The sequence below is a fragment of the Mustela putorius genome, unplaced genomic scaffold (assembly GCF_011764305.1).
Source record: "Mustela putorius furo isolate JIRA1106 unplaced genomic scaffold, ASM1176430v1.1 tig00003901_pilon_pilon_pilon, whole genome shotgun sequence".
Lineage (NCBI taxonomy): Eukaryota > Metazoa > Chordata > Mammalia > Carnivora > Mustelidae > Mustela > Mustela putorius.
The window spans coordinates 8111849-8127581 of record NW_025422049.1 but is presented as its reverse complement, the minus strand read 5'-3'; the positions used below and the strand labels follow the sequence as shown (position 1 = coordinate 8127581).

The window sequence follows — 15733 nt, the reverse complement described above, 5'->3', positions numbered from 1 at the left end:
AGCCCAGGGAAGACACTTCACTGAGCCACCCAGGCGCCCCTGGGTAAGGCTCTTAGGAGATCAAGTTTGCACAGCTGACCCAGGGAGGGAGCTGGGTGCAGGACCCAGGACTGTCACTCCCATGTTGCCCTTGAGGGGTTCACGTACTCCAAATCAGAATCCTGGAACTGGAAGGGAAGTGGAATCGATCTAGAGGCGGACACCGAGCCCCGACCTGACTTCTCCCTTGACCATCTGCCCCCTCACTAACGGGCTCTTTTCCTTAGCTTTACCCAGCGCTGTCACTCACATCGGCGGGGGGACGCATGCACCCGGAAACTTCAATTCTGCTCACTCCCCAGCCCTCTTGTTTTCTTGAGGCTTACAGCCAGCAAAGGAAGGGCAGGGTTCGGATCCCAGCTCCGGGGAGGGGTAGGCAGCAGCAACGCTGGGTCAACCCCACAAAATTCGAGCGCCCTACCTCTTGCAGTTTGTCAGTGTGGATCTTAAATGTCTCAAGCTCCCAGTATGCCTCCTCAGGAGCCGATCTCATCCCTCCCATCTGGGAAATGGAACACGGGCAGGTGGACGAGCTAGGGAGAGGCTGCGGGAACCAGAGCCACCTCCCAGGCTCAACAGGAACCCGTTTTGCACAAGAAGCCCACCCTCCTGTCCACACCGTTTCCCCCTCTCATTTCCAACACTAGCTACGTAAGGTCCGTAGGGAAGCTCCCTCCGCATCAGTGCCAACTTCGCCCTGTCCCAGCCTCCTCGGAAGAGTGAGGCGAAGGTATTTTTTTTTTAAAGATTTTATTTATTTATTTGACAGACAGAGATCACAAGTTTGCAGAGAGGCAGGCAGAGAGAGAGAGGAGGAAGCAGGCTCCCTGCTGAGCAGAGAGCGCTGATGCGGGGCTCGATCCCAGGACCCTGGAATCATGACCTGAGCCGAAGGCAGAGGCTTTAACCCACTGCGCCACCCAGGCACCCTGAGGCGAAGGTATTTTTAATATTCCAAAACATCACATGCACGACTGCTGATCAGACCAAGACCCTCCACTTTGGCCCTGTGGACACTTGTCGCAGGCTGACGCTTACTGCCATCCACACAGCCACAGCTCCCAGGTTCCTAGGTTGGTGAGTTGGTATACTGTAGCTCACTCTTCCAATTTCTGGTCATCACTGGTCCTTAAGGGTTATGGTCATCAGAGCCTGCTAACGGAGTGCTAGGCTGGGGAGCCCTGTGCCATGCCATGCCTACCACTTGTTGCCTCCACTATGGGGTCCCTACAAACCAGATATAGGATTGCCCCCAAACTTGATCCCCTACTTTCTCTTTGCTATAGTTTCACCTTCATTCCACACATAATTAGGAAACTTTGTTTCCCTTCCCACCTTTCCCAGATGTTTGTTCTGGCTTCCGTAGTGGTCTGTTACCAGCCTGACATACAGGGCTCTATCTACCAGCTTCTCCCAGGTACCTAGAACAGTGCTTGACACATAAACGCCCAGTAAATCTAGATCTAGTAAATGCCAAAATGGTCTTTGGATTTCTCTCAACCATTTAAAGATGCAGAAATTTAGTTCACAGGCTCTGCAAGACCAGACAGACCAGTTTGATAACCCCCCATTCAGAGGATTCCTACTTGCTTTGAAGACCCGTAGGTGCGCCTGGGTGGCCCAGTTGTGGGGCATCTGCCTTTGGCTGGAGTCATGATCCTGGGGTCCTGGAATTGAGCCCTGCATCGGGCTCCCTGCTCGGCGGGAAGCCTGCTTCTCCCTCTCTGACTCCCTCTGCTTCTGTTCCCTCTCTCGCTGTCTATGTCAAATAAATAAAATCTAAATAAAAAAAAGACTGGCATTAGTCCACCCCTCGGTCCCGGCACGTGGGGTGACATGTCCCCAGCCCACCAGCCGCACACTCGCTCCCTGCTCTCTGCGGTCACAAGGGGTGGCCAGGCCTCAGCATGAACCACTGCCACCGGCTAGGGCCGGGCAGCGGCTGCCTGGGCTCCATGGAGGTGAAGGGCAAGTCTGGAGCTGAATTTCATCAGTTTTCACTGGAAAGATAAAAAAAAAAAAAAAAACACCTGGAGAATTTGAGTTTTACAGGTTACTGCAACATTTTCATAAGATACCCAATGTTAGGGATGCCTGGGTGGCTCAGTTGGTTAAGCTGCTGCCTTCGGCTCAGGTCATGATCCCAGGGTCCTGGGATCGAGTCCCTCATCAGGCTCCTTGCTTGGCAGGGAGCCTGCTTCTCTCTCCACCTCTGCCTGCTGCTCTGCCTGCTTGTGCACTTGAGTTCTCTCTCTCTCTCTCTCTGACAAATAAATAAATGAATAAATAAAGTCTTAAACTCTTTTGGAAAAAAAAGATACCCAATGTTGACGTTTTAGTAGGCTGCGCAGACATCCATGGAGACTTATTACCTAGAAATAATGATGATAATTATCACAAAACTGTCTCAATGGCCAATTCACTGCTCAGGATTTTTATACAAAAATATTAAGAAGCAGACTACAGTGCTTTTGACACAGGCAAACTAATAAAGAATAATGTGGTTTTTGTTTTTTACGATTTTATTTATGTATTTGTCAGAAAGAGAGCATGCACACAAGCGCGGGGGACAGCAGGCAGAGGGAGAAGCAGGCTCCCTGCTGAGCAAGGAGCCCGGTGTGGGACTTGATCCCAGGACCCTGAGATCAGGGCCCAGGCCAAAGGCAGCTGCTTAACCAACTGAGCCACCCAGGCGTCCTGATGAATAATGTTTTAACCAATTTACTGCATCCTGACAACCACAGAAAAAAACCACATATAGTCATTGGTATGCCCCAAGACTTCAGACCTGTGTCTTCTATTACAGGTGTGGATATTCTCCAAGAAACACATTGTAGGGTTCGTCTTTACAAACAGGGAACTGAGAAGCCCTTGGGATTCTACATCTGGATGGCTCCAGTGTCACGGTCGCATGGCATGGCTTAGAGAAGGTCCCAGGGATCTTTAATATCCAGACTACATCTGGCTCAAAGCACAAGACTATTAGCTGTTGGGCACCTGGGTGGCTCAGAGGGTTAAGCCTCTGCCTTCGGCTCAGGTCATGATCTCAGGATCTTGGGATCGAGCCCCACATCGGGCTCTCTGCTCAGCAGGGAGCCTGCCTCTCTGCCTACTTGTGATCTTGGTCTATCAAATAAATAAATAAAATCTTTAAAAAAAAAGACTATTAGCTGTTAATGATGAAGTTTTAGAAGTTAACAGCATAGGGACGCCTGGGTGGCTCAGTTGGTTGAGCCGCTGCCTTCGGCTCAGGTCATGATTCCAGGGTCCTGGGATCGAGTCCCACGTCGGGCTCCTTGCTCGGTGGGGAGCCTGCTTCTCTCGTCGCTGCCTCTGCCTGCCTCTCTGCCTGCTTGTGTGTACTCTCTCTATCTCTGGCAAATAAATAAAATCTTTAAAAAAAAAAAAAAAGAAGTTAACAGCATAGAAGTTTCAGGCTAGAGTCTTGATCAAGTAACAGACATGATGATTGCCAACAGCCACAACCTCGTCATACCCGTGAGACCTGCAAATGAGAGGAATACTGTTGTTCAGAACAGTCAGACTTCGGCAGCTCTGGCCCATCCTGGGCGACCCCAGCAGGCAGAACCGAGCTTTGAGCCCGAGGATGGGGACAGTGATGAGGATGACATTATTGAAGGTAACAGAGTGCTGCAGCAGATTCCTAAAGCGGTTCCTAATACTGAGAGCCTCGAATCATTAACATAAACAGAACTTAATTCTGAGTCTGGACAGAATGGTTTTATCCCTTCTAATGAAGTGAGCTTAGCACCTGTAGCAAGTGGCAGAAATACAAAAACACATGCTCCAGATCAAAAACTCTCAGAAGATGGAACCATCATAACACTATAAAACCTTTGTCTGAATGTCCTTGGAGTAAAGATGCCGCAGGGACTTGTAAATCAGGCTAGTTTAAAGCATATGTACCTCTGAACCAGAGACCTCCAGTAGGCATGAGAAAAATAAAATCGCAAGCTTAAAATGTTACTAAAGCAGTAGTTTGATCATTGTTAATATAAACTTTGGTTTGTCAGAGGTTTGTCTTAAAGGGGCCTTTGCTCATGAAATTATGTGCTTTTGCTATTTGTCTCTGCAGAACTGGATGTCAGAGCACTTTCTCAGAACTGAGAGGACCAGATCTTTTCCGTTCCATGTGGTTGCCATTGCCATATTTAACCAGCTGTGTGGAGCCCAGTTAGCGTTCCCTTTACCTATTTTTTTTTTTAAGATTTTATTTATTTATTTGACAGAGAGATATTGATCACAAGTAGGCAGAGAGGCAGGCAGAGAGAGAGGAAGCAGGCTCTCCCGCTGAGCAGAAAGCCCAATTCGGGGCTCGATCCCAGGACCCTGAGATCATGACCTGAGCTGAAGGCAGAGGCTTTAACGCACTGAGCCACCCAGGCGCCCCATACTGATTTTTTTTTTTAAATTCTAATGTAAAGAAGACTGATTCTGTCTTTCGGTAGCTTGGGGACCTCAGCTCCTATGTTCCCTGTATTTTATGTTTCTTTTTTAATGTTGTTCCTCTGTGCTCATTGATAGAAGTAATTTTTTCAAATGCTTTTTTTCCCTCTAGTATCTAATAAGTCAAACCGACTGCCTGTTTGGTGAAGTTGCTTCCTATGTCATCAAGCACTGAAGCCAGGTTCCTGAATTAAGAAACTCTAACAGCCGTTCAAGTTCAAAGCTTGTCATCCTACAGCTTTCACATTTCCTCACATTAGTCTCATTCCATGTGCGTATAACTTCATGTTGCGAAAAGCAGTTCTGTAACTGGTAGTATATGGGGCTCCCTTAATTTCTCACCCTCAATTTCCCTATCACTGGAAACCATTCCTTTTGTTGCTCGTGTGTGTTTTGTTGGTGTGCTTTTATACTCTCATGTATTTGAGCAGTAGGCATCATTCTGGATTTTAAAATGCACCCAAATTAAGAGATTTTTACACGCAGGACAACTTCAGTGCTTTTTTATACGAGATACTTGATTTTTTCCTTAATGGGATTTCTAGGAACCCTGCCTACACTTAAAAAAAATTATATATATTCACCTTGGACAGGTAGAGTTTATTGCTATTAATTTTATGAGGCTATTTATTACTTTCCAATGCATCCACTTAGAACAAGTGAAGGGTAAGGCTGCTAACTTCCATTCCTCACCCAATTTCCCTGTACGACAGGCCTGTATACAGAAACCTGGGACCATGTGAAGTATTAAGTTGCCTGTGGCTTATGGTTACTTCTCTAGCAGTTACTCATTTTATGGTAGGGCTAGAATGGGTACCTTTTTAACAGGTGCATGCAATGTAATTGGTTATTTTCTCTCCATGGTAAAGATCAAGAAGTCTTGGACTGAAAGGTCACTTGACTCAGAATACCTATTTTGTTCACATTACCATAGACAGATTATCACTGAACTATTAACTGCACATTATGTAATGCAATGTAACTTTTTGTTGAATTCACCCAAGTTCTTCCACTCCTACACCACCATTTGTTCATGGCATTCCAGCTTTATTCTGTGAGGTATAGGAATTTGACTCTACATCGGCAAAATGTGAACATGTAGGTCAAATTTCATTTGTTGGTGCAGAGGCTCGACGTTTTGAGTAAAAATCCTTTCACATACTTTTTTTAAAGATTTCATTTATTTGGGGAGGCTGGGTGGCTCAGTGGGTTAAGCCTCTGCCTTCAGCTCGGGTCATGATCCCAGGGTCCTGGGATCGAGCCCGGCATTGGGCTCTCTGCTCAGTGGGGAGCCTGCCTCCCCTGCTCTCTCTGCCTGCTTGTGATCTCTGTCAAATAAATAAAATCTTAAAAAAAAAAAAGATTTCATTTATTTGAGAATGAAAGAGCGAGCGAACATAGGGTTAAGATCAGAGGGAGAAGCAGACTCCCTGCTGAGCAGAGAGATGATCCTGGGACTCCAGGACCACGACCTGAGCCAAAGGCAGTCGCTCAACCAATCGAGCCACTCAGGTGCCCATTGTACTTTTCTTTTTTTTAAACCAAGTTTTAATATCTGCACTTTTCTCTTAGGGTAAAAATACTTCAGGGTTTGACTTTTTGTTCAAATTTTAACTATACAGACTTGTATGTATGCATGAAAATGGAAATCAAAGCTGCTAGCGCTTTTAATTATCCTAAGGGTGTGTATCATGGTGTTTAAACTAGATTTCTCATTTAAATGATTGGTGAAATAATTACTAGTTGTACTGTAAAACCAAAAGATCCTGGCTCTACATGTCGGTTCATTGGTAGTCTGAATTAATTATTTCAAGTGTACCTTAACAGAAGTATCAGTGGATTCAACATAGAATTTTATAGTATAAAAGACAAGCCTAACTGAATTTTGTTCTGTATCTTGAGTAAATTTATATTGTTCTCATGAGCTATCAACAAAATATATGCACTTTTGTGAACTATGAATGATGCTTTATGTTTCAACTATCAAATGTATTTTACTAGTTTTATTATAAAAATATGTTCATCATCAGGGCACCTGGGTGGCTCAGTGGGTTAAAGCCTCTGCCTTCAGCTCAGGTTGTGATCCCAGGGTTCTGGGATTGAGCCAAGCAGAGAGCCCGTTTCCCCCTCTCTCTGTGCCTGCCTCTCTGCCTATTTGTGATCTCTGTCAAATAAAATCTTGAAAAAATGTTCAGGGGAAAAAAAAAAAAAAAAAAAAAAAAAAAAAAAAAAAATGTTCAGGGGTACCTGGGTGGCTCAGTGGGTTAATGCCTCTGCCTTTGGCTCAGGTCAGGATCCCAGGGTCCTGGGATCAAGCCCTACATCAGGCTCTCTGCTGAGTGGGGAGCCTGCTTCTTCCTCTCTCTCTCTGCCTACTTGTGATCTGTCAAATAAATAAAACTTTTTTTAAAAAGTTCATTATCACCAAATGAACTTTGATTTTAAAAATCCAATTAGCTTTAGTTGTTTATTATGTTCTACAGTTATGGACTTGTATCACTTCTCAGTCTTTTGGCTAAGAACAAGTACACAAATACAGACTTGTAAAAGAAAACTGGCATAGAGCAGCAGATAAAGATGCTATTTAAAAATGTACTATACCGGGATGCCTGGGTGGCTTAGAGGGTTGGGGCCTCTGCCTTTGGCTCGGGTTGTGGTCCTGGGGTCCTGGGATTGAGCCCTACAGGGAGCCTGTTTCCCCCACTCTGTCTCTGCCTGCCTCTCTGCCCACTTGTGGTCTCTGTCAAATAAATAAATAAAATCTTAAAAAAAAATTAAAAAAGAATGTGCTACACCCACAGGTATGACAATGACACATATATTCACTTCCCACGAGGTGTAAGAGCCATTAGCCATATGGGGCTTCTTAATTAAAATTAAATAAAAATTCAAAAATCAGTTCTTTATTCAAACTGGCCATGCTTTGTTTTTTTAAGATTTTGTTTGAGAAAGAGCATGAGTGGGGTGGGGGGAGGGGCAGAGGGACAAGGAGACCCCCACCTGCCTCCCCAGAACCTGACCGGAGCCTAAACTAAGGCAGGCAATTAAGGCACTGAGCCAACCCAGGTGCCCCCTAGCCACAATTTACATACTTGGTCGTCAGGGGACAGTTCTATCACTGCAGAAAGTTCCACTGGTGAGCTAATAGGAGGGGGAATTCAGTACTTCACAAATCAGAAACTCAACAGCAGTACAGCTCAAAGGCCTCACGTTTATTACCAAACCAACCCACTAGTGCAGAGCTATAGTAACAGAAAAATCTTTCGCTGATAAATGGTATCTATTGGCCAGGCAGAAAGGTGTTTACAGGGTGATGGAATAGAACACATGATCCTCAAGTAGCTTAATTAAATACGTGGTGCCAATTAGGTGTGTCATCGCATGATGTGGGACGCCTTAGAGACCCAGCTTGGTTCTCCTCCAGTGCCTCCTCTTGGAGTTGTACCTGCACAGAAAGACACTGCTGGTTACGAGGGCAGTCTGACCTCAATTCCGCTGCTCCCATTCACCACAAACCCTGCCTTGTTAGTACCATAAAATCCTCAAAGCCGACGGGTCCCATTTTCCCTTCCTTTAACAGGTTTGGCGCTCTCTCTGGAGAGTCAACAGTGATTTGCTAGATGTGTTTAAGAACTCATCAATTCAAATCTTTACCTCTCAAAAGGATTCCAGGCTAGGAAAACACACTGGTTCTTAAAGGGAGACTGGACCAGTGGGGAAGCTCTTGCCCCTCCCAAGAATACCCCCACCTACTTTGGATTCATACCCCGGGGGGCTAGACCCAGACACATTTCTTTCGAACACTCCCCAACTTCATCCAAAGCAACATTTCTACCCATGGGTCACCCACAAGTAAAAGCCCCCACATTCATTTTTATGAAAGGTCAACACCCTCGATCATTTCAGTATCAAAGCAAGAGATCTGCAGGGCTAAGGCTACCTCAGAATTGTCCGTGTCACTCGGTCACGACTTTACCCTCATGAAGGCAAAATCAAACAGGACTGACACAGATTTTCTTTCAGCAGGATAATGTCAGTACGTCCACAAAAGGAAGCACTGTAATTGCAACCTGCTTTTAATACACCTTTAAAAAAAAGATTGTATTTATTTATTTGACAGAGAGGCAGGCAGAGAGGGAGAAGCAAGCTCCTGGCTGAGCAGAGAGCCCGATGCGGGGCTCGATCCTAGGACCCCGACATTGTGACCCGAGCCGAAGGCAGAGGCCTAACCCACTGAGCCACCCAGGTGCCCCTCAAAACACTTTTAAAAAGCTGTAAGACAGCTGACTTTAACAGAAAGATCATTCAACTGTTGCCAGTTCCTTGGGGCTGAGTTGTACACTTTTAACCACACATTTTTTTCATACTGCCCAACACCCAAGAACAGCAGGTCCCACCACCAGATGGGCGTATGACAGAGAAACCCATGTTCACGCCAACACATTAAAAAGGGGCTTTACAGAGTGTCAGGGTGGCTCAGTCGTTAAGCATACGCCTTTGGCTTGGGTCATGATACTGGGATCCTGGGATCGAGCCCCACACCAGGCTCCCTGCTTAGCAGGGAGCCTGCTTCTCCCTCTCCTTCTGCCCCTGCTTGTGTTCCCTCTCTCGATGCCAAATAAATAAATCTTTAAATAAATCAAAGGGCTTTACTATGGATGGCTGAGATTCTCAACAGAAACCCATCATGTGCATACAAGGGCTGAGCTGCCAAAGTAACCATTTGGCCAAGCGAATGGTTTTCTCAGCATCATTCTGATGGCAACACCAGGGGTTTTACAATCCAGCTGCAGTTCTAATCTATTAATATAAATATAAATGATGGAGGCCGGTGTTCAGTATACAGTAACTAAAGGCAGCAACTAACTGGCCTAGAAGGTGAAAGAGTATGATTTTCACTTGTCTTTGTAACCAGCTAGAAGAATTAAGGAAACAGGCCCCCACATTCACATCTTGGTCTTCAAACCAGCAAACTATTCCCACTTAGACTTGTAATTTAATCAAATCAGAGTCCATACTGGAGTCACGATCTTGGCATTCCTCAGCTTCGAAGTCTACCTTGCAAAAGGGACCCAATGGCTAGGCCCGCTCTATGGTCTCAGCTTAAACAAAAAGGCTTTTCAAATAAAAATTTTGGTAACAGTATTTGCTTCCTCTTCCTTTGTGGTCTTTTGGGCTCACTTATTTGGGAAAGCCAGAAAAATCTACTACTTCATTTTAAACCAATCCAAGTTCTGGAAGGTGTTTAACTCACAGGGGCTTGTCACTGGATGCAAGCCCTTGAGCAAATACCACCAATTTTTGATGCTTATTTTTCTTCCTTTGGAGACCTGTCTAAAGGTCCACCTGGCCCCCCAGAGAGCAGTGAGACTGAAAGGTGCACCGGAGACCTGAGTTTTAGGTTTAGCTTTGCCTGTTAGCCTAGGTGACCCTGGAGGCCCTCTGTAGCCATTTGAATAATGTTTTTTCCCCAAAACCATCAATTCAACTTCTTCTGCAGTGGAGAGCAATCACCCAATCTTTCAAAAAGATAAACACCTCAAGATGGACTGAGTGAGCAACATGGTCTTCCCCACTGTGATGAGTAAGGAGGACAGCCTTCCACCTTACCTTCTGGCACAGACTGAAAACAACAGGAAATTAACAAATACTGGCATGTCTACCCGGAATCCCAGCTGTGGCCCGGGCTGCCGTACAGAAACATGGAGGAAGCACTTTGTAAAAACGACCACAGGGCAACCCTCTCGGGTCCCCTCCCTCCTCAGGAGCTTTGTACTATCACTTTGCTATCACTCAATAAACCTTGCTTTGCTGCCCACCAAAAACCTAATTACCTAAACATAAAATAAAATACAACAGCAACCACAAAAACAAGCAGGTGGTTGTGGGGGTCCTTACCTGATTTTATTACCAGTTTTCATCCGAATCCACTGGGGAATGGGACGATTCTGCTTTTGTTTCTTGGCCAGGAATCGCTTGATCCTGAAAGTCTTGTGAGAAGACTGGGAAGGAAATGTAATCAATTTAGACAGCAACACCGAGAGCTTGCTCCACTGATTCAAAGTCAGACGCCCTCAATCCACAAACATCTGAATGCTTCACCTATACCAAAACCAACGTTCTCAATGCTAAACTCATCCTTCCTTTGCTTTGTTCCTCACAACTTCTGGAGGCAGATACCATAATCCCCACCGTTCGAGTAAAAATCAGCAATAAAAGTCAGGAAAGCAAGTAACCCACCCCAAATCAGAGTATTAACGCACAGAGCTGGGATCCAAACCTAGATCATGCATGCTCCAAGGCTAGGATAACTTCCAGTTGTCCCTGCTGTCACCCCAGGACCCAGAGGACCATTGGGGATGGCTGGAGAACTTGGTTTTCTCAAAAGAACACAGCTTTTTGTCAACCAGAACAATCTAGCGCTTGCAAGTCAAGGAGTTTCAGTGCACAATGTTAAACAGGGATAGCTAACCACACGGAGAGCGCATGCGCCAGAGCGAGGGGCGGAGCAGGAGGAGTCAGTGCCCAGGCAGAGCCGATTCCTCGCTGAGGGCGGAGCCAGATGCAGGCCTGGACCCCAGGACCCTGAGATCACGACCGGAGCCGAAATCAGGAGTGGACCGCTTAAACGACTGAGCCACCCAAGCGTCTCCCGCCCCTTATCATTTTGGCATGAATTCTACTCTATTAAAATATATTTTCAAGGACGACTTTCCCAATTTCTCATTTCATTTTTTGCCTTTAAGAGCTTGGGTCATCCAAGTCCAACCTCGTCCACTCCCGCTCCTCCGTTTGCCGTACAATCCGGAAATGGCAGGAGTGGTAGTCTCAAGTCTGGCTAACGTGGTCCAACACACCCTTGCACCTTGCATAACAGGGGGCCATTATAAAGAAGGCAAAGACTACATCCTTGTCTCCCAGCTCACTAGAGCAGCTGTAAATTTCCTACCAACTAAAAAAAAACAGATACCGATCCCTCTCCATACCCCGAAACATACAGCAATTTTAATTTCTCAGAAAACGATCACAGGTAAAACCCACGACCACAATTGTCCGCAACGGGCATTTTACTAAGAACGCCCGAATAGCACGCAGATCCACACCGCGGCACCCCTTCCAGGTGCTTCCACGGGGAGATGCTAAGTCCATGAACAAAGCACTAACAAGTCCCGTAAGCTCCTAACGTGGTATGATCCTGGGCGCCACCTTAAAAAACTTCCAAAAAACCAGCAGACCCCATTCCCTTCTCGATGCCTGGCACATGCGGCGGGCACCCCACTGTCTGGCCACGATTTCTGGAGTGGACACCCCTCCCCACCCCAGAACCACAGTTCGCTCCAGAAGGGCGAAGGCCAGTGGGAAGCCCTGCTAGCCGGGGCGGCGCACAAAGCACCACCCTTCGGCCCTCGCATCGCCAGAGTAGCCAGCCCCTCCCCAATCCCTTGCTAGCTTCCCGCCAGGCCCGCGGGCTGGAGCGGTGGGCCGTACTCGACCTTCCCTGGAAAAAGGGCTTAAAAGGGCCCCCGCACCTCGATGTAGAGTGCGGCGCCGGCGAGCTCGCAGAGACCTCAGGTTTCGGGAACCCACCCCAGAGCCGATGGGAACGGATGAACTTACCATGGTCAATTAACAGCGCGCAGCACACAGCAGGATGGCGGCGAAAAAGAGAAAGGAAGAAACGGCCGGAAGGACGTATTTAGAAGACGCAGCGGAGGGCGGAGCTTAGAAGCCAGAGCGAGGCTCAAATCCCCCGCTCCGCCCCCGCGTTCGTCCGCGCTACCGTGGGAATTTGGCAAACCGGGTCTGTGGATGAGAAAAGGGATTCCCTTTGCAACACTTCCGTAAGTGCGTTCCTCGGGAGCCTGTCAGTGTGCTAAGGACACCGTGCTTCGTGGGTGAGGCCCGCAGCCCGTGGTAGATGCCACAGGGGGAGCCCTTCCCGAAGGCGGAGGGAGCAGAGTGGGCGGGGCTAATGTCCAGGGCGGGCGGGGGAGACGTCACGTCCGAGTACAAGGGCCTCCGGTCCCGGGCTTGGAAGGGAGAGACCGGAGGGCTAACCTCCGCAGGTTGGCCTGGCAGCACGCATCTCGGCCCTGTCTTGATCTGGCCGGGCCGCGCTGGACGGGAAGGGATGGTGATGATGGAGGAAGCAAAAGACGGCGGCGGGGGCTGCCCTAGGAGGGTCCGGTAAGCCCAGGCAAGAGGTTGCTAATCGAGGTCTGAGCGGAGAAAGTTCGGGACAACCTTTAACTTGGCTGCTAGGAATGCCAGGCTTTTAACCCACTTTGCAAAATATATGGGAACTAATGGCATACGTTTTGGATGTTAATGATCCCCGTGTTCGTGGTTTTTTTTCTCCACATTTAAAAAACAAAAACCTCTCTGTGCATTTGCAGTCACCTCAAGCGGTTTTGTACCAGTAGATTAAGGTGAGGGTTTTTAACCTGGGGTCCACAAATGGTCCATGGGTAGAATTCACAGAATACATGAACTTGGATGGGAAAACAAAAATCACAAATTCGTTATTATCAAACTGTCTGAAATCTAACCCTTTATTTACAAAGGTAGGCAGCAAACTGTAGTGGCATTAACATTACCTGAGACTTTGTCACCAGTGGAAATCAAAGGTGGTTTCATATTACATTGCAGTTGATGGAGGCCTCTTGAAATATCATTTATAAACTCATCACTTCTTTGGAATTACAGTACAGTAGACCCTTGAACAATATGGTTTTGAACTTCATGGGTCCACTTATAGGTGGATATTTTCTAATAATACAGTACAGAACTATAAATGTGTTTTCCTTATGATTTCCTTTTTAAAAAAATTTTTTATTTTTTTTAAAGATTTCATTTATTTATTTGACAGACAGAGATCACAAGTAGGCAGAGAGGCAGGCAGAGAGAGAGAGAGAGGAGGAAGCAGGCTCCCTGCAGAGCAGAGAGCCCGATGCGGGGCTCGATCCCAGGACCCTGGGATCATGACCTGAGCCGAAAGCAGAGGCCTTAACCCACTGAGCCACCCAAGAGAGAGGGAGAATCTTAAGCAGGCTCCAGGCCCAGTGCAGAGCCCATCACAGGGCTTGATCTAACGATCCTGAGATCATGACCTATGTGGAAATCAAACCGACTAAGCCACCCATGAGCCCCCTTATGATTTTCTTAATAACCTTTTCTCTAGCTTACTTTGTTTTAAGGATGCAGTATATAATATGTATAATGTATAGAATATGTGTTAACCGATTGTTTACATTATCAGTAAGGCTTCTGGTCAGCAGTAGGCTATTAAGTTTTGAGGGAGTCAAAAAGTTACATGCAGATTTTCCACTGCGCTAGGTTGACCTCTCTAATCCCTGCATTGTTCAAGGATCAACTATAGTTATTAGACCCATAGGAGAAGTATGTTAAGAAGACTTTTAAAATAAATTTAATCAATTTTGGGGCTCCTGGGTGGCTCAGTGGGTTAAAGCCTCTGCCTTCAGCTTAGGTCATGATTCCAGGGTCCTGGGATCGAGCCCTGCATCGGGCTCTCTGATCAGTGGGGAGCCTGCTTTCTTCTCTCTCTGTGCCTGCCTCTCTGCCTACTTGTGATCTCTCTCTGACATTTCAACCGGCACACTAGCTCCTCCTCTGCTCCCCTCCGCTCCCCCTCCAGCTCGCCTCCAGTCCCCCCCTCTGACTCCTACTCTTCAGCCTGTGTCCCCTCAGGGCCACCGGGAGCAGGTAGAGCAGGTACCAGGGAGGGTAAATAGTCTTTTTAATTCTTACAGCTTTATAGGGGCGCTCTTCATTCTACCTGGATTTCCTTCTTCCTTGCATGCTACCCATTCTGTTTCTTTTGCTGATTCTTTCTTATCTCAAATCCTTTTTGACATTAGTGAGCCCCAATGTTCAGTTGTGGACTTCTTCTCTTTTCTATATACACTCCCTCCTTTGACAATTTCATCCAATATCAAGGCTCTAAATTCTCTTGGTTTATGATACCCAAACATATATCTCCAGCTTGGACCTTCCTTGAACTCTTGCTACCTTCCCAACATCCAGTTAGATGTCAATTACATGTCCAATATCCAGTTAGATGCCTTAAACTTAATATGTCCCCAACAGCCCTCCTGATCTTCCTCCCCCCACCCACCCAACAAGGTCCCTCAAAGTCCCCCATTTAAAACAATGGCACCTCCATTCTTCCTGTGGCTTGGGCTACAGTTTATCTTCCACTCTTCTCTCTCACATCCCACATCGGGTTTGTCAGCAAATCTGGTCAGCTTGACTTGGAGGTGTATCCAGAACCAAGGACTTCTCATCACCTCTGCACGGGTCCAAACCACCCGCTGTCACCTACATAATTTTAAGGCTCCTCGCTGGTCTCCCTTCTTCTGTTCGCTGGTCTCCCTTCTTCTGTTCTGGCTTCCTACAGCAGCTGGAGTGACCTTTTCAAGTCCTTAGGCAGATCACATCAGTCCTCTGCTCAACACTCTCCAGTGGCTCCCTATTCCTCTCCTAATAAAAGACAGTACAGGAGGGGCACCTGGGTGGCTCAGTTGGTTAAGCATCTGCCTTCGGCTCAGGTCATGATCCTGGGGTCCTGGGATCGAGCCCCATATCAGGCTCCCCATGCAGTGGGAAGCCTGCTTCTCCCCCTCCCACTCCCCCTGCTTGTGTTCCCTCTCTCGCTGCATCTGTCAAATAAGTAATAAATAAAATCTTTTTTAAAAAAAAATTTGCCATGGCCTGAAAAGCCCTACCCAGTTGGTTGGACTACCTTACCTCTCCGACCCAACCTCCTGCTATTCTAACGCTCACTTAGTTTGCTAAAGCCTCACGGACCTCCTTGCCCTTCCCTACACACTCCAGACACAGTTCTCTTCACAGCCTTAGTCCTAGGTGTTCTCCCTGCCCAGGACTCCCATTTCCCCAGGTAGCCTGTGGCTGGTCTCCTCATGTTCTGCAAGTCAAGGCTTAGATGTCTCCGGTTAAGAGAGACCACTTACCCCCAACATTCTATAGCCCGACTCCCTGCTTTTCTCGGTAATACTTAGCACCTTCCTGCCTGTCATATCACTTATTGGTCATCTAATTCCACGTTGGAATGAATCTCAGTGGGGGCAGAGAGGTTTTTTTTAACTTTTTTTTAAAGATTTTATTTATTTATTTGACAGACAAAGATCACAAGTAGGCAGAGAGGCAGGCAGAGAGAGAGGAGGAAGCAGGCTCCTCCCTAAGCAGC

At 46.9% G+C, this 15733-nt stretch overlaps 1 protein-coding gene and 1 non-coding gene across 2 annotated transcripts; both read right to left on the bottom strand.

The window, feature by feature from the left end:
• Positions 1-7697: 7697 nt before the first annotated feature.
• RPL39 (ribosomal protein L39) lies at positions 7698-12353 on the bottom strand. The gene is made up of 3 exons (XM_004762077.3): positions 12124-12353; positions 10405-10508; positions 7698-7951 (listed from the first exon to the last, which is right to left on the bottom strand). Exons 1-3 carry the CDS (start codon positions 12124-12126, stop codon positions 7903-7905), a joined length of 156 nt encoding a protein of 51 aa, XP_004762134.1. The 5' UTR covers positions 12127-12353; the 3' UTR covers positions 7698-7902.
• On the bottom strand, positions 8452-8583 carry LOC123388579. The gene has a single exon (XR_006603054.1). It is a non-coding gene; the product is annotated as a small nucleolar RNA SNORA69 (small nucleolar RNA).
• Positions 12354-15733: the final 3380 nt, after the last annotated feature.

Coding starts and splice junctions, on each gene's coding strand:
- RPL39 (XM_004762077.3), bottom strand. Junction 7,952..10,404: donor AAAACTGGTAATAAAATCAG/GTAAGGACCCCC, acceptor CTTTCTGTGCAG/GTACAACTCCAAGAGGAGGC.